Source organism: Equus asinus, chromosome 10 (genome assembly GCF_041296235.1).
Source record: "Equus asinus isolate D_3611 breed Donkey chromosome 10, EquAss-T2T_v2, whole genome shotgun sequence".
NCBI classification, from domain to species: Eukaryota; Metazoa; Chordata; class Mammalia; order Perissodactyla; family Equidae; genus Equus; species Equus asinus.
The window spans coordinates 47,261,482-47,278,767 of NC_091799.1; the positions used below are offsets into that span (position 1 = coordinate 47,261,482).

The 17,286-nt window shown below is 57.2% G+C and overlaps 1 protein-coding gene across 4 annotated transcripts in view; it reads left to right on the forward strand.

The window, feature by feature from the left end:
• Positions 1 to 16,242, forward strand: part of PAX5 (paired box 5) — a 185,400-nt gene extending 169,158 nt beyond the window's left edge. For all 4 annotated transcript variants that reach the window (XM_070519173.1, XM_014861144.3, XM_070519174.1 and 1 more), the window contains 2 exons: positions 2,439 to 2,525; positions 9,174 to 16,242. In XM_070519173.1, coding sequence (XP_070375274.1) covers positions 2,439 to 2,525; positions 9,174 to 9,250 — 164 coding nt within the window. In that variant the 3' untranslated portion in view covers positions 9,251 to 16,242. The remainder of the gene's footprint in view (positions 1 to 2,438; positions 2,526 to 9,173) is intronic.
• The last annotated feature ends 1,044 nt before the right edge of the window (positions 16,243 to 17,286 follow it).

Here is a 17,286-nt window from a genome sequence, read left to right on the forward strand (position 1 = left end):
GCAGAATTAACAAGATAAGCACAATAAACAAAATGTTGTGTTGGATTGTGATCAGTTCTGTGGAGAAAAGTACAGCAGGAAAGAGGCTGGGGTGGAAGGAGTTTCCACTTTAGATGCAGTAGTCCAGAGACGGTGCTGGAGCAAAGCCGAGAAGGAGGTGAGGGACAGCCATGCGGCCACCTAGCACGAGCACGTTACAGGTGGAGGCAGGGGTGCTGCGGGACTCACGGGGCACCGGCTGCCTCTGGACCGGGCATGGCACTGGGCGGGCACGTGGGTGCCGAGAGGAATCAGACAGCGACCTGCAGGGCAGACAGTCCCATGTCACAGGAGACTCCTGTGCATGTCGGGCGAATGCAGTGCTGTGGGACGTGGCGGGAGGCTGAGTGCACCCGAGGAGGGCAGGAGAAGAGGCTGCCCGGAGAAAGAGTTGTCTGAGTGGGGTTCTAGGATGCCAGGCACAGTGGGCAAGCCTGACTAGGTATATCCCCTAAAGGAGTTGGAGCTGTTTATGGCCCTTTGCCAATTTGGGGACCAGATTTGAGGGGTGCAGGATGAACGACACAGACACAATGAACTAATTAACTGCAGCTGGATGGACCCGAGACTTGCTCTTTGGGGGGCTGGAGATCAAGGAGGCTTCCTGGAAGAGGTGGCCTTGGAGCCGGGCCTGGCGGACAGGCGTGATGCTGCTAGATGAAGATGCAGAGACAGCCTTTGCCAGCGTAGCCCGACGGCCCGGGCCCAGGCACAGCACTGTCAGGAAGTGCCTCTGATGGGGCTGCTCCTTGGGTACCTGGAGCCCTGTGGGGAGGGTGGCCATCCCCCTTCTCCAGGCAGCTCTGTCTCTCCGCTCCCCTCCCCTGGCCCTGAGGAGGAGGAGGCGGTGCCTGGTGCTGACGGATATGCTGAGGCTGGGCTGCTGCAGCCCAGCACTGTCACCATGCTCTCCCTCCACGAGCTGGAACCTGACACCCTGACCACTGAGGCATAAAAAACAGAGAATTGGAAGGCTCAGGCTGTCAGGCTGGGAGTGGCCCCCAGAGAGGCCTGAGGAGGAGTACACGTGTGTGTGTGTGTGTGTGTGTGTGTGTGGGCTCGCTCTGCCTGCTGTTGCCTGTGGAAGAGGCCGGCTGGGCCCAGGAGGTGGGAGCGGCTGGCCCCTCAGCCCTGCTTTATTGTTCCTGCTGCACCTGCTGGAGCCCCGGGGGCCCCCCAAGCCACAGGGGAAAGAGCAGTGCTGGGTCCTGACATCTGGCCGGTCCCTTCTGGAGGCTCCTGCCCTTTGGCCCTTTAGCATCCTTGGGAAGAACCCATGGAAGCATCTTTGGGCCGAGGGTGGTCTCATGGAGCTGTGTAACTCCCGTCACCACTGCCAGGAGGGGCCCACATGCTCTGTAACCCGTGGCTTAAAAAGCTGCTCAACAGCCAGCTACCAGCATAGCCTGTGCCGTGGTGCACAGGGGACCTTGTGATGAATCAGGCCCAAACCCTGCCCTCTGGGAGCCACAGCTAGAGGAAGGAGATGGGCTGGGTCCCTCCTGCTGCAGAGCCAAGCGGCGAGGCTAGAGGGCAGGGATTCCCAACTGTGTGGAAAGGAGGCTCTCCTGGGTCTGGAAGTGAGAGTGCAGGGAAGTACATGAGCATCACGGCCCCATGAGCAGCTGGGCGAGGGCATGCTGTCCTCAGTCCCACCAGCCCCACATACCCTGCACTACCCCACCAGGCACAGCTTGCGGGTCCTGCCTAGGCTCACCGAGAGCAGTAATGGCTGCCCCTTCCCCACTGCCTGGAAGGCCCAACCCACTCCCTCGCTGTGCCCCTGCCAGCCCTTTGGCTTATCCCTTCATCTCAGCTAAGTGCCATCTGCCTCTCCTGGCAGAGGGCCTGAGTTTGTGTCTCATCCTCCCCGTCAGACCCAGGCCCTGGGCGCAGCCATGCCTGGATTCACAGCACAGACAGCCGGACTGGAGTTGAGGTCACCCTTGGCTTCTCAGTCCAGAGCCACTCAGGACACACGTGGGAAGTGGGCCTGAATCCACACTGGGGCCCTGGAGCAGCCTCAGTCAGGGCTGAGAACCATGTAGTCCGCAGCTTTGGACCTGGGTGGGTGTATCAAGGCCGCTTTGTGAGAGACCCTGGGCATCAGCCTTCTCACCTGTACAATGAGCCAGTCACCCCAGGGAACACCTGGCTCATTGTAGTGTCATGGTGCACAAGTGAGAGGCTGGTATTCACTCCCACTAATAAGAAAAGTTTATGGGGGAAATATAGACAATGCCAATGACAGCTGTCCACTTGATAAGGGTGTGGCCCAGACTTGCCTTTATTGGTTACAAAAAGTACCTGCAGTTTATGTGAGAGGCAAATGCCATTGGCATTTTCCGAACCTGACTTGACATTTGGTTCCTGTTTCTCTCCCCGTCCACCGCATGCAGGGAGTGAGTTTTCCGGGAGCCCCTACAGCCACCCTCAGTACCCCTCGTACAACGACTCCTGGAGGTTCCCCAACCCGGGGCTGCTCGGTGAGTACTGGCGGAGGCCTGCGGGGCCCCTGGGCCGTTGGCTGCCCCATCCAGCCTCCTCGTTGGGCACGGTCCCTTGACATCCTGAGGTCTGGTCACTGAGGTGGGTGGTGGCTGCCCCGGCCGCTTGCTGTATGGCAGTTGCAATGGGGCTTTAGGACGGTAACTCCACTCCAGCTCTGCCCGTGCCCTCATCCCTGCCCCGGCTGTTTTGGTGGATAAGGGGAAATGGCACAGAAGGGGAACAGAGGGAAAAGGGCATTGAGGAAGAAAGAGGATGGCAGAGAAAGTGCCTGCCCAAGAGTAACTTGTATTACTTAGGAATCAGTAAATATTCCGGTGAGAAATCTCTAAATTAAAAGGCAGCAAGGAGGCCAATTCGGATTGATTGGTAGTGACCACCTGTCTTGATGAGGACTCTGAGGTTGATTATTGATGGCTGCCATGGACATCACCAGAGCCAGCTCCACTGGAAACTGGTTGCTCCGTGGCTGAAGGCCTGCCAAGGCATGCCATTCCGAGGTCAGCTGGTGCCCGGCCTCTGCCCAGGCCTCAGACTGGCAGACAGTCCTTGGCTGGGGCCAACCTGATCTGTGAACGTCATCTAGATTTTGGGCTACCGCAAAGACAGGGCAGGGCTAGCTCAGTCTGCAAAAGGCCAAGGAGAGCCTTTTGTTTTGTTGAGATGAACTGACATGAAACCAGCTTGTGAGTGCCAGCTGGAGCTGAAGGTTCTGGAGCATGAAGCAGGGGCCCTGGGCTCACAGATGTCACTCACCACCTGGGGCGGAGCCAGCCAATCAGCCTGCAGGTAACAACCCTGGTCCCGCCCCGGCAGGCAGCTGGGGAATCCCCTCGAAGATCGGACATGGCAGGGCCTCTGAGACCACAGGTTTGTCTGTCTACCTGAACCAGGCCTGCTTAAGTTAGAACCTGTTAATTCCCTCGATCCTGAATTATTTTAAGACTGAGAAAGAAAGACTTCCTCAGGAAAGCAAGACCCTGGTATCTTCAAACTCGAGTTGCCAGGCCATGCGTCTGTGAAGGAGGCCATGAAGTCACAGCCTTGGCCTCTTCCGAAACCTACTTTGGCGGTTAGGACAGACACGTAACATGGACACCGCCCCTTCCTGGCTGCCGCCCTTCTGTGCCCTAGGGCCTCGGGAGGCCCAAAGCATTTGCTGTGTCATGCAAATTTGTGGGTGAAATATGCAGCAGTGCCAATTGGTGCTCCAGGTTCCTGTGCTGGAGTTGTCCGGAAGACTAGGCTCTCACCATCTGTGGCCTCCTGCGGGCTGACGCTATGGACTGATCTCTCGGACTTCTTTTTTGTTTTGGTAAAAAATACTTCTAAATATTGGCCCAGGTCTCCTCTTACGTAACGCTTTTCCATAAAGAACCCCTCTGAGAGGGCCTGGGCTCTGAGTTGGCCCAGCGCTCAGCCTCGGGAGGCAAAGGCTGGCCATGGTCTCCCTGAGCCAGAGTCTTTCGGCGGGGTGGGGTGGGCATGGGTCTGGGGGCCCAAGCCTGGGAGTCCCTCCCTGCACGTCTCCTTCAGACAGAGTACCGGTCCCGGCATGGCTGCCAGGCGCACACGGGTGTGGCTCAGAGGAGGCCTGGGCCAGGCTGTGAGAGGGGATCCTTATGAGGGGCAGTCTTGACCCAGGACCTCACGTATGGCTGTGTACTGCCCCAGGGGACAAGTGGGGTTTGAAATCCAGCCCATGCCTGGCACGACGCCTGAGCCCCAGCCAGGCCACTGCTGCCTGGAGGGGACACCTTTTCCTGATTTTCATGAGGTGTCCAAGAGGCTCGTTTACCTGGGAGTTCAGGAGGCAGAGAAGTGGGGGAGGAGCCGCTCAGGCAAGTTGGGCGAAGGGATAGCGTATGAGGTGGGTGGTCTGTGGGCCACAGATGGGGGATGGTGAATGCCAGACTGAGAATCCTGGACCTGACTATGGGCAGCCAGGAGCCCGAGGGGGTGGTGTGGGGAGGGTGGGGCTAGATTGCCTCTGAGGCCGCTGCTGCTCAGCTGCAGTGAAATGTGTTCACAACCCCGGGTGTTGGGCATGGGTTGCGTGCCTGGTGTGGAGGAGATGCACGCTGTCTGGGGAGCTCACAGGCTGGGGTGACGGGCCGCAGCTTCGAGCTGCTCCGTGCCTCGAGGGGGCCAGAGCCAGTGTGGACAGGAGGAAGAGGAATCAAAACTCTGCCCATCCGAGTGAGCACTTGCAACCGTGCAGGTACTGGCAAAACCCTTCAAGTGGGTTACCTCATTTTGGCTTTTCAGCAGCCCTTGGGGGCACATACTGTTCTCTCTCTTGTATAGATAAGGAGAGTGAGACTCTGAAAGGTTAATTAGCTTACCTGAGGCCACACAGCATGCAGGTGGCAGAGTGAGGACTCAAAGTCAGGTCACCCTGACTGGAGCCTCTATTCGTAGCCAGTGTGTGGTGTGGTACTCTCAGTCTCCCTGACCAAGTCACAGTCTGAATAGGACAGCCAGTCCTCATCCCTCCATAGGAACAGCCTCAAGAGTCCTAAACACTCAGACGGTGTGTGAGGAGAACAGCTCTGGTCTGTTTTTGAAAGCCAGGTTATTGTATATATCGGTTGCAAAAACACCCGCTGGTGTGCCCAGCAGCTTGCTCGCTGCTGCTGCAGCCCCAGTGCTGGAGAGCCCTGCCCGCCACAGAGCCCGGTGCCCTGCCGCCCGCTCCCAGCAGGTGGAGGCCCTCGGCCCACTTCCTCATGTTGCACCCTTCCCAGCTGAGGTCTTGGGCAAGAGAGTCTAATCAGCAGAGCCAGGTGGCACACCTGTGCCCTGGCCACAAGGGACGCTGGTGGAGTGAGTTCTGACTTCTAGCTCAGAGAGGCGGCCTCACACCACAGGAAACTGCAAACACAGGGAAAGTTTGAATGCTATTGGGCAGCCAGAGATATGAGAAACGGCCCCTGCGCCGCCCAGTCTAGACCCCGGGGATCATAGTCCGGTCATCAACCAATCGGGGCCTCTGTTGCCTCTGGCGTGAACGAGGGGAATCCCACTGGCACTTCGCCCAAGCAGGAGCCGAACAGGACGCTCTCCTGAGGTCCGTGGCCCCGAATAAGCAGGGATCCACTCTCCTGAAGATGCAGGAGATGCCAGGCTGACTCTACCATCGCCTTGCAGATAACTTCCAGGCCGGCCACATCTACCACCTGCCCTCCCCCAGCGTCCTCAGGGCTCTCGCAGGAGGTGGACCCTGGGCGGGAGAGGAAGCCTGGTGTCTCTGCTCTCTGCGGAGGCGCCGGGCTGTGTGAACCTGCTCCGAGGCTCCTGGTGCTCCTGCTGGAGCAGTGGGCTCTGTGGAGACAGGCGAGCCCCTCCGTGCCCACCCGCACAGTGCTCGTGCCCTCACACACCCTCCCATGCCTGTCCACGCCTCGGCCGGCCGGGCTGTGCCTCCTCCAGAGACACGGCAGGTGAGGAGGGGCAGTGCCACGTGGCTGAGTGTCCCTCCCCAATGAGCCTTCTCCCAGGAGCCACCTGTGGGGCACTGTGACCGGCGTCCTGTCGGGGCCAGGCTGGCAATGGCCACAGAGGTCATCGGGGAGGAAGGCCTCCAAGGTCAATCAGGATTAGACTGGGTGCCGGGGCCCCGTAAAGGGAGTAGAGAGCAAGCGGGAGCCCAGAGGGACTGTGTCAGGAAGGAAATGGATGATAATGTGGATTAGAGGGGGCAAATGACAGGAGAAAGGACAAGTTGATTGCAGACGGAAGTCTGACGGCCCCAGGAAGACAGAGTGCTCCATGAGGGGATGTGCCCCTGCTCCCCGTCAGTGCAGGCATCTTCCATCTCGCTGGAGGTCTCATGCCGAGGCTGCTGGGCAGCCCGGCCCAGAGGTGAGGCTTTGAGATGGAGTGAGGCAGAGCTGAGGGTGAGAGGCGGCCGGTGGGGGACTTGGAGGGCTGAGCCAGGGTCCCCAGAGGAGGCTTGCTCCATTTCCTGTCCCTCAAGGCCTGTGTGGGGGCCACCCCGGGGTTTGTCTCCTCCTGTGCTGGACCCAGACCTGTGGGGACGGCCCCTGCCACACACAGCCCTCTCTCCTGGGCCTGGCTGAAGGCAGGACACAGGGCTGGCACTGCGGACGCACTGTGGGTGACCATCCTAAGGCGGTCTCCATCCCGCAGAGGAGAGAGCAGAGCGCTGGCAGGCGTCTCTGAGCTGGGGCTCCAGCCGGGAGGTGGCAGAGGAGGCAGCGTCTCTGGGGTGCTGAGGTGTGGGGTTGGTGTCCGAGCTTCTGGAGCAGCACAGCAGGCACTGCCTGCTCCTCTAGCGTCAGTGCTGCCGAGCCGCACTGCCTTCCTGGGGGGATAGTGTAGCACCCAGTGGGAGGCTGGGTTTGGAGGGGAAGTGACCATGCTAAAGTGCCTCCCCCCGTCCTGCCCTTCTGATGACACTTTAGCTGTGTGACCTTGGGCAAGCTACTTACTCTCTCTGTGCCTCAGTTTCCTCATCTGCTAATTGGGGACGATACTAGTTCCTACCCAAGAGAATTGTTGTAGAAATTAAAAGAGTTAATGGATGTAAGGGGCTTAGAAAAGTGTCTGTTTCCAAAGCACTTTCGCATCCCTATCTCATGGTGCCCTCGAATAGCCGCACTGGGACCCCTTTTTATAGACGAGAACGCTGAGGCTCAGGGGAGCAAAGCCCCTTGTTGAAGGTCACTCAGCCAAGAGTGACAGAGCCTGACTGGCGGTCTCCAGGTTCTGGTGCCCAGTTAGGGTGTCTGGGGGAACTGCCAGGATTCGTGTGGATTCGGGTGAGATTCCAGATTAAATATGAGTTGCCTCCCCTGGAGAATTAAGAAGCTCACTGCTCCCCGCCCCCCAGCAGACACGTGGTCTGCGCTGGCTGATTGGGCCCCAGCTGCTGTCCGCTTGTGTGAACGTGACCCCCCAGCATGGGCCGTGTAGGCCGTGAGCTGCGTCCTGTGGGGAGAGTCCTGCACAGGGCAGGCAGCCTGAACGCCAGGCCGGGCTCTGCACTGACAGGCTCTGTGGCTCTGGGCGCATGACTCTGGTATCTTGAACCTCAGTTTCCTCACCTGTCAAAGGAAGAGATGGCTTAACGTCTCCAACCTCTGTGGTTCTGAGAATCTGTTGGTCTCCCCGAGCCGCCAGACCCTCTTATCGCTGGGGAGGAGTGGAGCACAGAGCAGGCTTCTGGAGGCCTCATCAAAGTGTGTCTTAAAGAAGGCCTCCCAGAGACTGTGGGGCCAGCATCGGGGCAAGGGTCCTCCACAGGCTCTGTCCGGGGGCAGGGGAGCATGGCTGCCCCCTGCCCTTCTCCCATGCACTCACGCACCCCCGTCTCCTGTGTCCAAACCCACCTGTCCTCCAAACCCAGCCCATCCCACTTCCTCCAGGAAGCCTGACCCTTCTTCCAGAATCATCTTGCATTCCCCAGAGCTCTTTTCCCAGAGCTCTGATCCCCTTTCTGACTCTGAACATTGGCCTGTGTCAAGCTGGTGATGGTGCATTACTGCCCAGCACTGCACCCAGTAGGGTCAGAAAATGAATGAATGAATGGGCAGGGGTCCTCACTACTGTTCGGTCACTCAGTGCTGTTGTTCATTACTCAACAAATCTGGCTGAGCTTGTGCCACATGCCAGGCTCCAGGCTGGGGACTGGGGACGGACACCAAGAAGAGCAGGACCCAGCCTGGGCGGCTCCGTCCAGGGGTGAGAGGAGAAGCACAGCAGGGTGTGATCAGGGTGTGAGCCCCCCTGCAGAGGACTGTGAGCCCAGGGCGGGGAGCTCCCCGAGGAGGAGATGGGGGCACTGGACTGGAAGGAGGCAGAACAGTTTAGCAGACAGGAGAGGGGGTGAAGGTGTGGCCAGGCTGTTCCAGGCAGGGAACAGGCAGGAAAAGGTGTCGAGGCGTGAGCGTGTGATACAAGGGGGCCCACAGATGAGACAACACGCGGGAAGGACGTGGCAGTGTGGGGGGGAGGAAGTACTCAGCCCGCGGCGGTCGCCCTCGGCATCGTGGTGTATTTGAGATGGCTGCACACAGTCAGTCTTCACTGTGTCGTGGTGCATGAGTCTGACTGGAAGGGCAGTGGTTCAGGAGATAAATCCAGAGAGGTCAGCAGGGCTGGGTCACAAAGCATCCCCAGGTCAAACTAAGAAGTGACGGCTTTTCATGCTCCAGGTCAGAAGTTGGCAAACTTTTTCTCTAAAGGGCCCAATAGTGAATATTTCAGGCTTTGAGGCCATGTGCTCTCTGTTGCAACACTCAGGTCTGCCGTAATGGCATGAAGCAGCCCCCGACAACACAGGAACGAAGGTGTGAGGCTGGGTTCCAGCACAACGCTGGTTCCTGAAACAGGCAGCGGGAGGGTTTGAGCAGAGGCCTGTCTGCCCACCCAGCCCCAGGGGGCGAGCAGGCCTTGAAACCTGTGAGTAGGTAGCCTGATCAGGTTTGCAGCTTCGGGAACAGAGTGGGACAGAGGCTTTGGTGAGAGAGGACAGTGGCCTGGACTGGGGGAGGAGGAGGAAGGGACAGAAGAGGGAGACACTGGTGCAAAGGGGGCCCCAGGTATGGGGCTGTGGGCACAAGTGGCCCTCCAACCTCCGTGCCCTCTGCTGTCTCTTGCAGGCTCCCCGTACTATTACAGTGCCGCTGCCCGGGGGGCTGCCCCGCCTGCAGCTGCCACTGCCTACGACCGCCACTGACCCTCGGAGCCAGGCCGGCGCCAAGCACTTACAACACATATCACTGAGGGCCATAGCCTCCCAGCCCCTCTGAAGACAGCCAGAAGGGCCCAACGAGACTGCCCCCAGCAACCCCCCACTTGCCTGAAACTCCCTCCTCCCTTTGCCTGCCAGGACTCTGGGGTTCTGTGGTGGGGCTGTGGGACTTCTAGACACCTTCCATTTCTAAGAGTCAATTGATGAGCTTCTCCCAATGGCAACTGGGTCTCTGCAAACCAACAGACTGTTCTGCAGACAACTGCAGCCCCCAGAGCAGCCCGCCAGTCCCCCAGCTATCTGCCCCTCCGTCAGTCTTCCTGCCCAGGCCTGGGAAAGAGAGCTTGCTTTTGTTGCTTCAACAGCACCCATGTAAATACCTTCTTGCTTTTTCGTGGGCCTAAGGGTCCAACTGAGCAGACTGCCCACCTGTGATGCATCCTGCACTCCCAAAGCATCACAGGGCATCTTAGACGTCTACTGTGTGCAGGTGTCCCCTTGGCCCTGGGTGCACCCCGTCAGGTGGACTTGGAGCTGTCCTTGAGACTGAGGATGCCCACCTCGGGGCACCAGCCTCCTGCTCATCGCTACTTCTTTAATGTCTTGACTGGGAGTCTCATTGGGCTGGTTATGCACCAAGCCCCCCCACCCCCTCCCCAGACCCTTCCCCAAGAGAAACACACTTTGGGAGGACACCCTGGCTTCCTGCCTCCATTTCCCTGGGCCCAATGCAGTGCAAGCAGCGATTTTCTGTATCAAAGGACTCAAAGAACTGTAGGGGCAATCCCTCAGCCACGGTTCTAAGGATGTCATCCCAGACGCCGACTGCATGGTGGACTTTGGATGTGAGTTCTGCATGGGACCTAGGAGATCATGGTCCATGGTGGGGCCAGAGGCTCTCTTGCCTCCTCAGCCCCTGGAACCACTGATCTGAACTGGGATGTGTTCTCTGAAGTGTACCCAGGCTCAGATCACATTGGACACCCATCATCGACACTTCTCCCTGCCCAGGACACCAGCAAGTGGATTCTGGGCAAGCTTGTCCCTGCCATGTAGACAATGACTAATGGAAAGGACTTTCCTGCACTGAGGACAACAAACAGCTACATCAGTCAGCCTGAACTTCCCAAGCAGCCCCTCGTGACCTCCTGGAGCTTGGCGTGCGGCTGGGAACAGAGAGCCGGGGTAGGGGCAGATGCCTGACCTCACGTAGTGGGTAGCCGCCTGTTGATGCAAGGGGGGCCGTGATGTCAGGTCTGTGGCCAAGGGGCGGTGAGGCCCCTTGGGAGCCTGGAGGGGGAGCTTGGAGAACTGACCGTGGGTTGGAGCTGTCAGAAGAAGCCACCTGAGGATACGGGGGATGGAAGAAGGCCTCCTGGGAGAGGGGCAGGACAGGCAGTGCAGAGCTGGTGTGTGAACCGGGGGTGGTCCCAGGGGCCACCGTCTCTTTGCCTGGGGCCTCAATTCCCCGCATAGTCTCTCTGACCAACTCAGAACAGCCAGGTGGAGGTCCTGTCCAAATCTGGGCTGAATTGTAGCAATGACAGTAGACTTTGCTGCCTCATGTGACAGTGTCCTCAATGTCTGCGTGTCACCAAGTTGGCAAAGAGCTAGGGCAGAGAGAGCCCACATTTGAGGTTATGGGCCTGAGAAGTCTTGTCCTGGCTGCACCTCTGCCTTGCTGTGGGACCTCAGATAAGACCTTTCACCTCTCTGAGCCTCAGCTGCCTTGGTCCAGCAGAGTCACTTGCAGGGCCACCCAACCTCTCTCCTTCCCTTCCTCTCTCCCAGGCTGCAGGGCTGTGACAGGTCATCTGGGACACAGCCTCCACTGCTGAGCGAGCATATAGGGATAGGCACCTGATCCTGCTAATATTCAGACCAAGTGGGAAACGAACACCCAGAGGGCTGGGAATCAGCCTGAGGAGGACCTACTCCAGCCCCCATCCAGGAGACTGAAGCCCGACGTGGGGAAGCCCAGGTCCATTCAGGGAGACAGAGCAGACCTCCTCTGGCCACCAATTGTTTTCCCCCCAATATCCCTACAAGGTAGTAGGATGGAAGAGGAAACTGAGGCTCAGCAAGGTGGAATCCCCAGGCAAAGACTGGCAGAGGTGGGGCTGGGACTCAGCCCCCTGAGCCCTGGCACATGGTGATCCTCCCATCCCTGGGGAGGGGCGTTGACTGTGAGGGCAGTGAGAGATGCTTCTGGGCCCACTGCCCCAGATTTGGTTTCCTGGGCTGTTAGAACCACTGAGGAAGCCCAGGACCCCGGGCAGAAGAGGAGCCAGGGAGCTCACGCAGGCACACCTACCCCCAGAGCCTGCTGGCAGAGGGAGGTGGCTGGGATGAATTGACTCCAGCCTCCACCTGCCAGGTGTGGTAGGAGCAGGTGTGTTACCTGGCCCCTTCCCCCGCCCCCCTCCCTCAGGAAGTGGTGGGGTCGGAGTCTGCTGCACAGCCCTCTTGGCCTCTTGCACCCACATCCTTGGGTCTTGGTCCCTCCTGTGGCCTCAGGCTGCTGGGAGGAGGTTAGCCTTCCCTGGACCAGCTGCCTAAGGCACACAGCATCCTCCCTCGGCAAAGCCTACCTGGCCCAGGCATGCCCCTCCACCCCTCCTGTTCTCCTCTTGCCCTGACAAGACCCCTCCACACCTCTCCTCTCCCTTGAGGCTCTGCTGGTCCTCAGATCACATTTGTATTTGTTAGACACCCACTCGATTCCTGGGCTGCCAGGCAGAAGCACAAGAGCACACGGATGCACACGCACGTTCTCACACAAGCACCTGCTCTCACCAGCTGAGTCCCCACGCTGCCCGGCGGGCGGCCTGGGAACCTGGAGAGGAGGGTCCGAAGGACTGAAGCCGTTGGGTAGCTGCCAGAGAATTCCACGTGGAAATCAAGGCCAGGGCCTTCACCAGCATTGAGGCCGGAGGCCAGGGCATTCCTCATGGCCTTCAGCCCCGTGTTCCAGCTCTGACTTTTTTAAAAGGACATTGTGGATTTTATGAAACATTTCATACCATTAGTCTAGCTCCAACCTGGAAAATCTGATGACATATCAAATCCGACACCCTCCCCAGGCGCCTTAGTCAGGGTTCGCCCTTTTGGAACCGCCATTTGTGCAGGGCTTTGCAGTCCCCCGCCGTCCGCCGGGGCAAAGAGCACAGAGCCCATCCCACAGATGGGAAGACTGAGATTCTGGGCTCACAGGACAAGGCAGATCTCCAGGCCCCGTTCTCTCTCCACAGAATTGTGCCTCTGTCCTGGGAATGTATGGCCTGGAGACACCCTTCAATCCCCTGGAAGCCCCCAGACCTATAATGAGGAAGGAAAGAACAGGGAGCCACAGGCTGGCCCAACGGAGGGGCCCGGGGGTTGTGGCTTTGCTGGTTCAACTCGATGTGCATTAACACCCAAGCCTGCAAAGTCTTTGGCCAGCTTCACAGCAGCACAAGTCTGAGGTTTCATCCAGACGCCTTCCCTGCTGTGCCCCGAGGCTCGGAGGGCTTGCACTTGCCCAACGCCACACCACAGCCCTGAGAGGGCCTGGACGTGGGCCCAGCTCAGACTCCAGGGCCCAGGGCTCCAGGGTCATGAGATGTCCCATCAGTCTTTTATTTATCCTTCCCGCCACGGATCAGACTCCAGGCCTGCCTGTGACAATATGCAGGTGTCCCCGAGCAGAGCCACTGGGTGCCCGCGGGCCTAGGAAACGCAGATCAGAATCCCAGGCCAGGCAGGTGGAGTGATGTTGCCCCTCAGGCAGGGTGGCAGCATGAGTGGTGGGACCCGAGACATGCAGAGCATTTGCCACATCCAACAGCATTCAAGTGAAAGCTTTTCCAATGCTCTTCTAGCCAAGAAAACATGTCTGTGGGCGAGATTTCACCCACTGGCCACCAGCTTCTGACCCCCGATCTTTGTCTGGTGCCTCCTTTCTTCTTCACCTCCTTGCCCTTCAGTGCAGATTTGGGGGAAGTGGGAGCCCAAAGAGAGGAGAGACAAGCGTCGGTTGTCCGGCCAGTCGGTGTCAGGAACAGACCCCGGCCCCCGTGCCCTGCCTCCTCATCCTGGGCTCTCGCAGGCTGGGCTTGGAAGATGAGCAGGTGGAATGTTGGGGGCGGTGGGGGTGGAGGGTCTGTGGGCTCTGAGGGAAGTCAGTGCTGTGGGGGCCTCTCCCATGTGCAGGGAAGAGCTGCAGATGTGGCCACAGGGCCCTGAGGGGTGAAATCCCTTTATGAGGAGTCATGTCTCGGAGCCACTGCCCTGCCTTTGGCAGCCCCTGGCACCGGCTGCCTCCTTCTGGATGACATTTCAGTGAGAATTTAGCTCCAAGCCATGGGGAGCAAATCTTAAAAACAAACCAAGCACTCCTGACAAATACCTGGAAACAAGAAATGTCAGAAACACAGCTTCCCCGCAAGTAGAGAGAAACTCAGGCCCCTGGGTAGGCCAGGCCCTGGCTGGAGCTGGTGGATGCCACAGCACTCTGGGCTGGACCAGTTCCCCGTGGCCCTGCTACGAGGCCATCTCTGCAGGCTCGGCCTTGTCATCCATCTGGGCACCTGCCTCTGATGGTTTCCAGGCACGCACACCAGTGCTCCTGGAAAATTTATTCCTTTAGTTCTTTTGGCCTCAGAGAGGTCCAAGGCAAATGCATTCCTTAAAAGCTAAAAAAATATGTTGTTGGAAAGTTGGACAGTCAGGCCACGACTCCTAGCCCACAATCTGCCCCACCTCCCGCAGCCCTTCAGTACCTTGTCCCCTGATGTCCTCGCACCTCAGGATTCCCCTTTGCATATTCATGATGGAGCCACAGTGTTGATCCTCACTTCCCCATTGTCAGCTCACGGCTGCGCCTCCAGAGTGGCGGCCAGTCCCCAGGGGCCGCTGCAGAGGACTGGAAGCGAGTCCCTTGCCCGCGCGCTCTCCTGACGAGGGTCTGCCGCTTTTCTCACATGGCTGCTTGCTGGGAGCAGGTAGACACCAGTCTTTACTTCATTTGCTGTAATTTTTCCGCACTTGGGTCCTGTTCCTGGACCCCTGCTGGATCAAAAGGGACCTCAGGGCCACACCCTTGCCATTCTAGTGTTTCAATCCATATGTTCCCAGGGGTCCCGTTGAGCCTGTCTCCGCAATGGGGGTAAAGGTAACCTCCATTCGGTACATCCAAATAGTCTTCCCACATCGCAGACCCCTGAGCGGCACCAGGAGAAAATGCAGCTGTTCCTCGATTTCCTGGGGGAATCTCACATTCTACAGTGGAGCTGGTCAGGTAGTGTATTTGGCCTGTGGGCAGGAGAAAGAGGGCCGGGTCCCCCCTTTCAGCTTTGGGCAGCTCTGGCATGGCAGGGGGAGGGAAGCGTGTGGACCAGCAGGCAGAGGGACAGCTCAGGAATAGGGCACCCTCACCCCGACTCTGAGGCCTGGCTGGAAGGGGCAAGCTACAGCCTCCCCCATTCAACCCCTGGCCCACCCAGTCCTGCAACTACGGCCGCCGGGCCACACTCCTTCCCAAATTGCCACGCTTGTGGCCACGTCCCTCATCTTCTCCAGAAGCACCGTTAAGAACAAGTGATTTTGGAGGATGGATTTTTGATTTACAAATGGTGCATTTCCCTTGGAGTGGAACAGAAAGGAAACCATTTAATGGCTCCCTTATTTTCAAGCATGAATACATTTTAATGAAACTATTTTATTGTATTTGAGGAAATGGAGAGTTGAATATTCCAACCAATCAATAGCCAATTAATTGCTATACAGCTAAAAAGAAAATAAATAAGTCCTGAATCTATTTGAAATGCCCTGCAAAGCTCAGAGCCTCCAAATCGGGCCTCCCCCGCGATGCGTGCGCATGTCAGTGTGTACATGCACACACGCACGCACACCCCTACACCTCAGACATACTTGAAACTCAGACAGTGCTGACTGTCCTCATGCCAGTTCTTGCCTGCTCTCCTGCCTTTGGTCAGAGATGGTGAGCAGACCTGGCAGCAGCCCGTCCTGGGGCTCGGGAAGAGGCCCCAGCTGCCAGCACGGTGTGGGGGAGCGGGCAGCGAGGGCCCTGCCTTGCGGCCCCGGCTGCTGGGCCTCCATGCTTGGGCCCGGGGTAGAAATCTGACCGGGTTTTGCCCTGACTCTTGCTGGAAGATGCTGCCCTGGCTTTTCACCCTCTAGTGGCCTTTGGACATTGAGCATTTGTAGAAATGCAGATTACATTGCAAATGGAACTCTTTGCCAGGAAGACACATGGATTTTGCTTTTCGTTCTTTGAGACAGCTGACTTGGTCTTAGGGACTGAACTTCCAGCATCAGAGAAATACATATCTACTGTATCCACCAAAGTTTGTGATGCCTGCATAGACGATTACTTGTAAAAAAAAAAAAAAGTACAAAAAAAACCCAACAAAAAAACCAACTACAATTGAATTGCCTTTGAAAGTGGAAGATGATCTGTCTCCAACAGATTGAAAAAACGTGCTTCTTAAAAATGTGTATGTTTTGTATTCTTTTTTTCTAGTAGGAAATAACTGACTTGAAATATTGGTAGTTTTTTTCTTAGTGATGTGTGTTGCTTTTGTGTGTAATAATATTTGAATGTAATTACAGCAGTGCCAATTTGCCAAAGATGTTGGACATATTTTTCTTTTCTTGAGAGGAGGACAGGGGCTGGGGTGGGACTGGGGAGAAAACCGGGATGGGATTTTGGTTTAATTTTTTCACTTTTTTTTTCTTGTCAAACCTGGAATTTGTGGTTTTATTCTAAGTTAAATGGTTGACTGCAACAATTTTATTTTAGATTAGTCGGAGAAACTTACAATAAGATTGGCGTAGTTTCAATATCTGTGTGTCTTTTCATGAGTGATTGTTACTTGTGAAGAATTGGTTTTATGTAACCTTTATGTGAGATAATTATTTGTAAATATTTGCCATAATTTTATTGGTTCCTAAAATAAAAGTAATTTTTTAAGTTCAGAAAAATAATTTGACCTCGTTTTTACAACTTCATAGATGGTCTTTGACAGCTTTGACAAAGCCACATGGGGTTGTGGGGAGCTTTACTGGCTCTCCTGATGAAGTGGGGCTCGGAACCAATCCGCGCAGCTGGGACAACGTGCTGCAGTGTTAGACTGCGGCCTGGGCAGCGCGGCAGGGGCAGAATGCCTGCTCTCGAGAGAGCCCAGGCCCACCGCCAGCCGGGTTGGCAGGATGAGCCCGTGCGCCTGGCTCTGGGGTTCTCTGGCTGGGGAACCTTGGCTAAATTCTGTAACTTCAACTTCATTAAGGTTCCAAAATGGTCAGTAACAGCCACCTCATTCATTCATTCATTCAACAAATAGTGGTTGAACATCTACTCTGTCCCCAGTGCTGGGGACACAGCAGTGAACGGTGCTGACATGGACCCTACTAACACGAAGCTTACCCCCTATGAGCTTCCTGTGAGGACTAAGCTCACGCACACTGAATGTGTGCTCAGTAATGGTGTGTGAGTGCCCACAAGCGCTTAACCTTGATTCGGGCTGGATCTTAAAACTACCTGGAACCTGAACTATCTGGGTGCTCCCACATGCCTCTAACATGCAGAGCTCAGGGGACCCCGTCTTTGGGCTCCAGAGTGATAGGTCCTGTCTGACCAGCGCTCAGAGCCTGGCAGTCCCCAGTCCTTCTGCTGGAGGTGCCCTGTCCCTGTCCCTTCAGAGCTGAGCATGTTGGCTGCACGGGAGCCCTGAGGTGGCTTTCCATCAGGGGCAGGGCAGCTGCAGACCCGAGCCCTGCCCCTGCTGGGCGGTGTCAGTCTGCAAGGGCAGGCAGGGACCGCTGCGCCCCTTGGCACAGTGTGTGCGACGCAGTAATTGCCAGAGATGGAGTGGGTGAGTGACCGCATGGGCTGCGACTCATTCATATTTAATAAAGCCAGTTGTGCAGCCTCCATCCATTTGGGCAATGGATGGTGACGAAGGTGATTCCTGGGGGACAGGCATGCTGCTGCGTGGAGCACTGGCCCAGCTCCTTTCTTC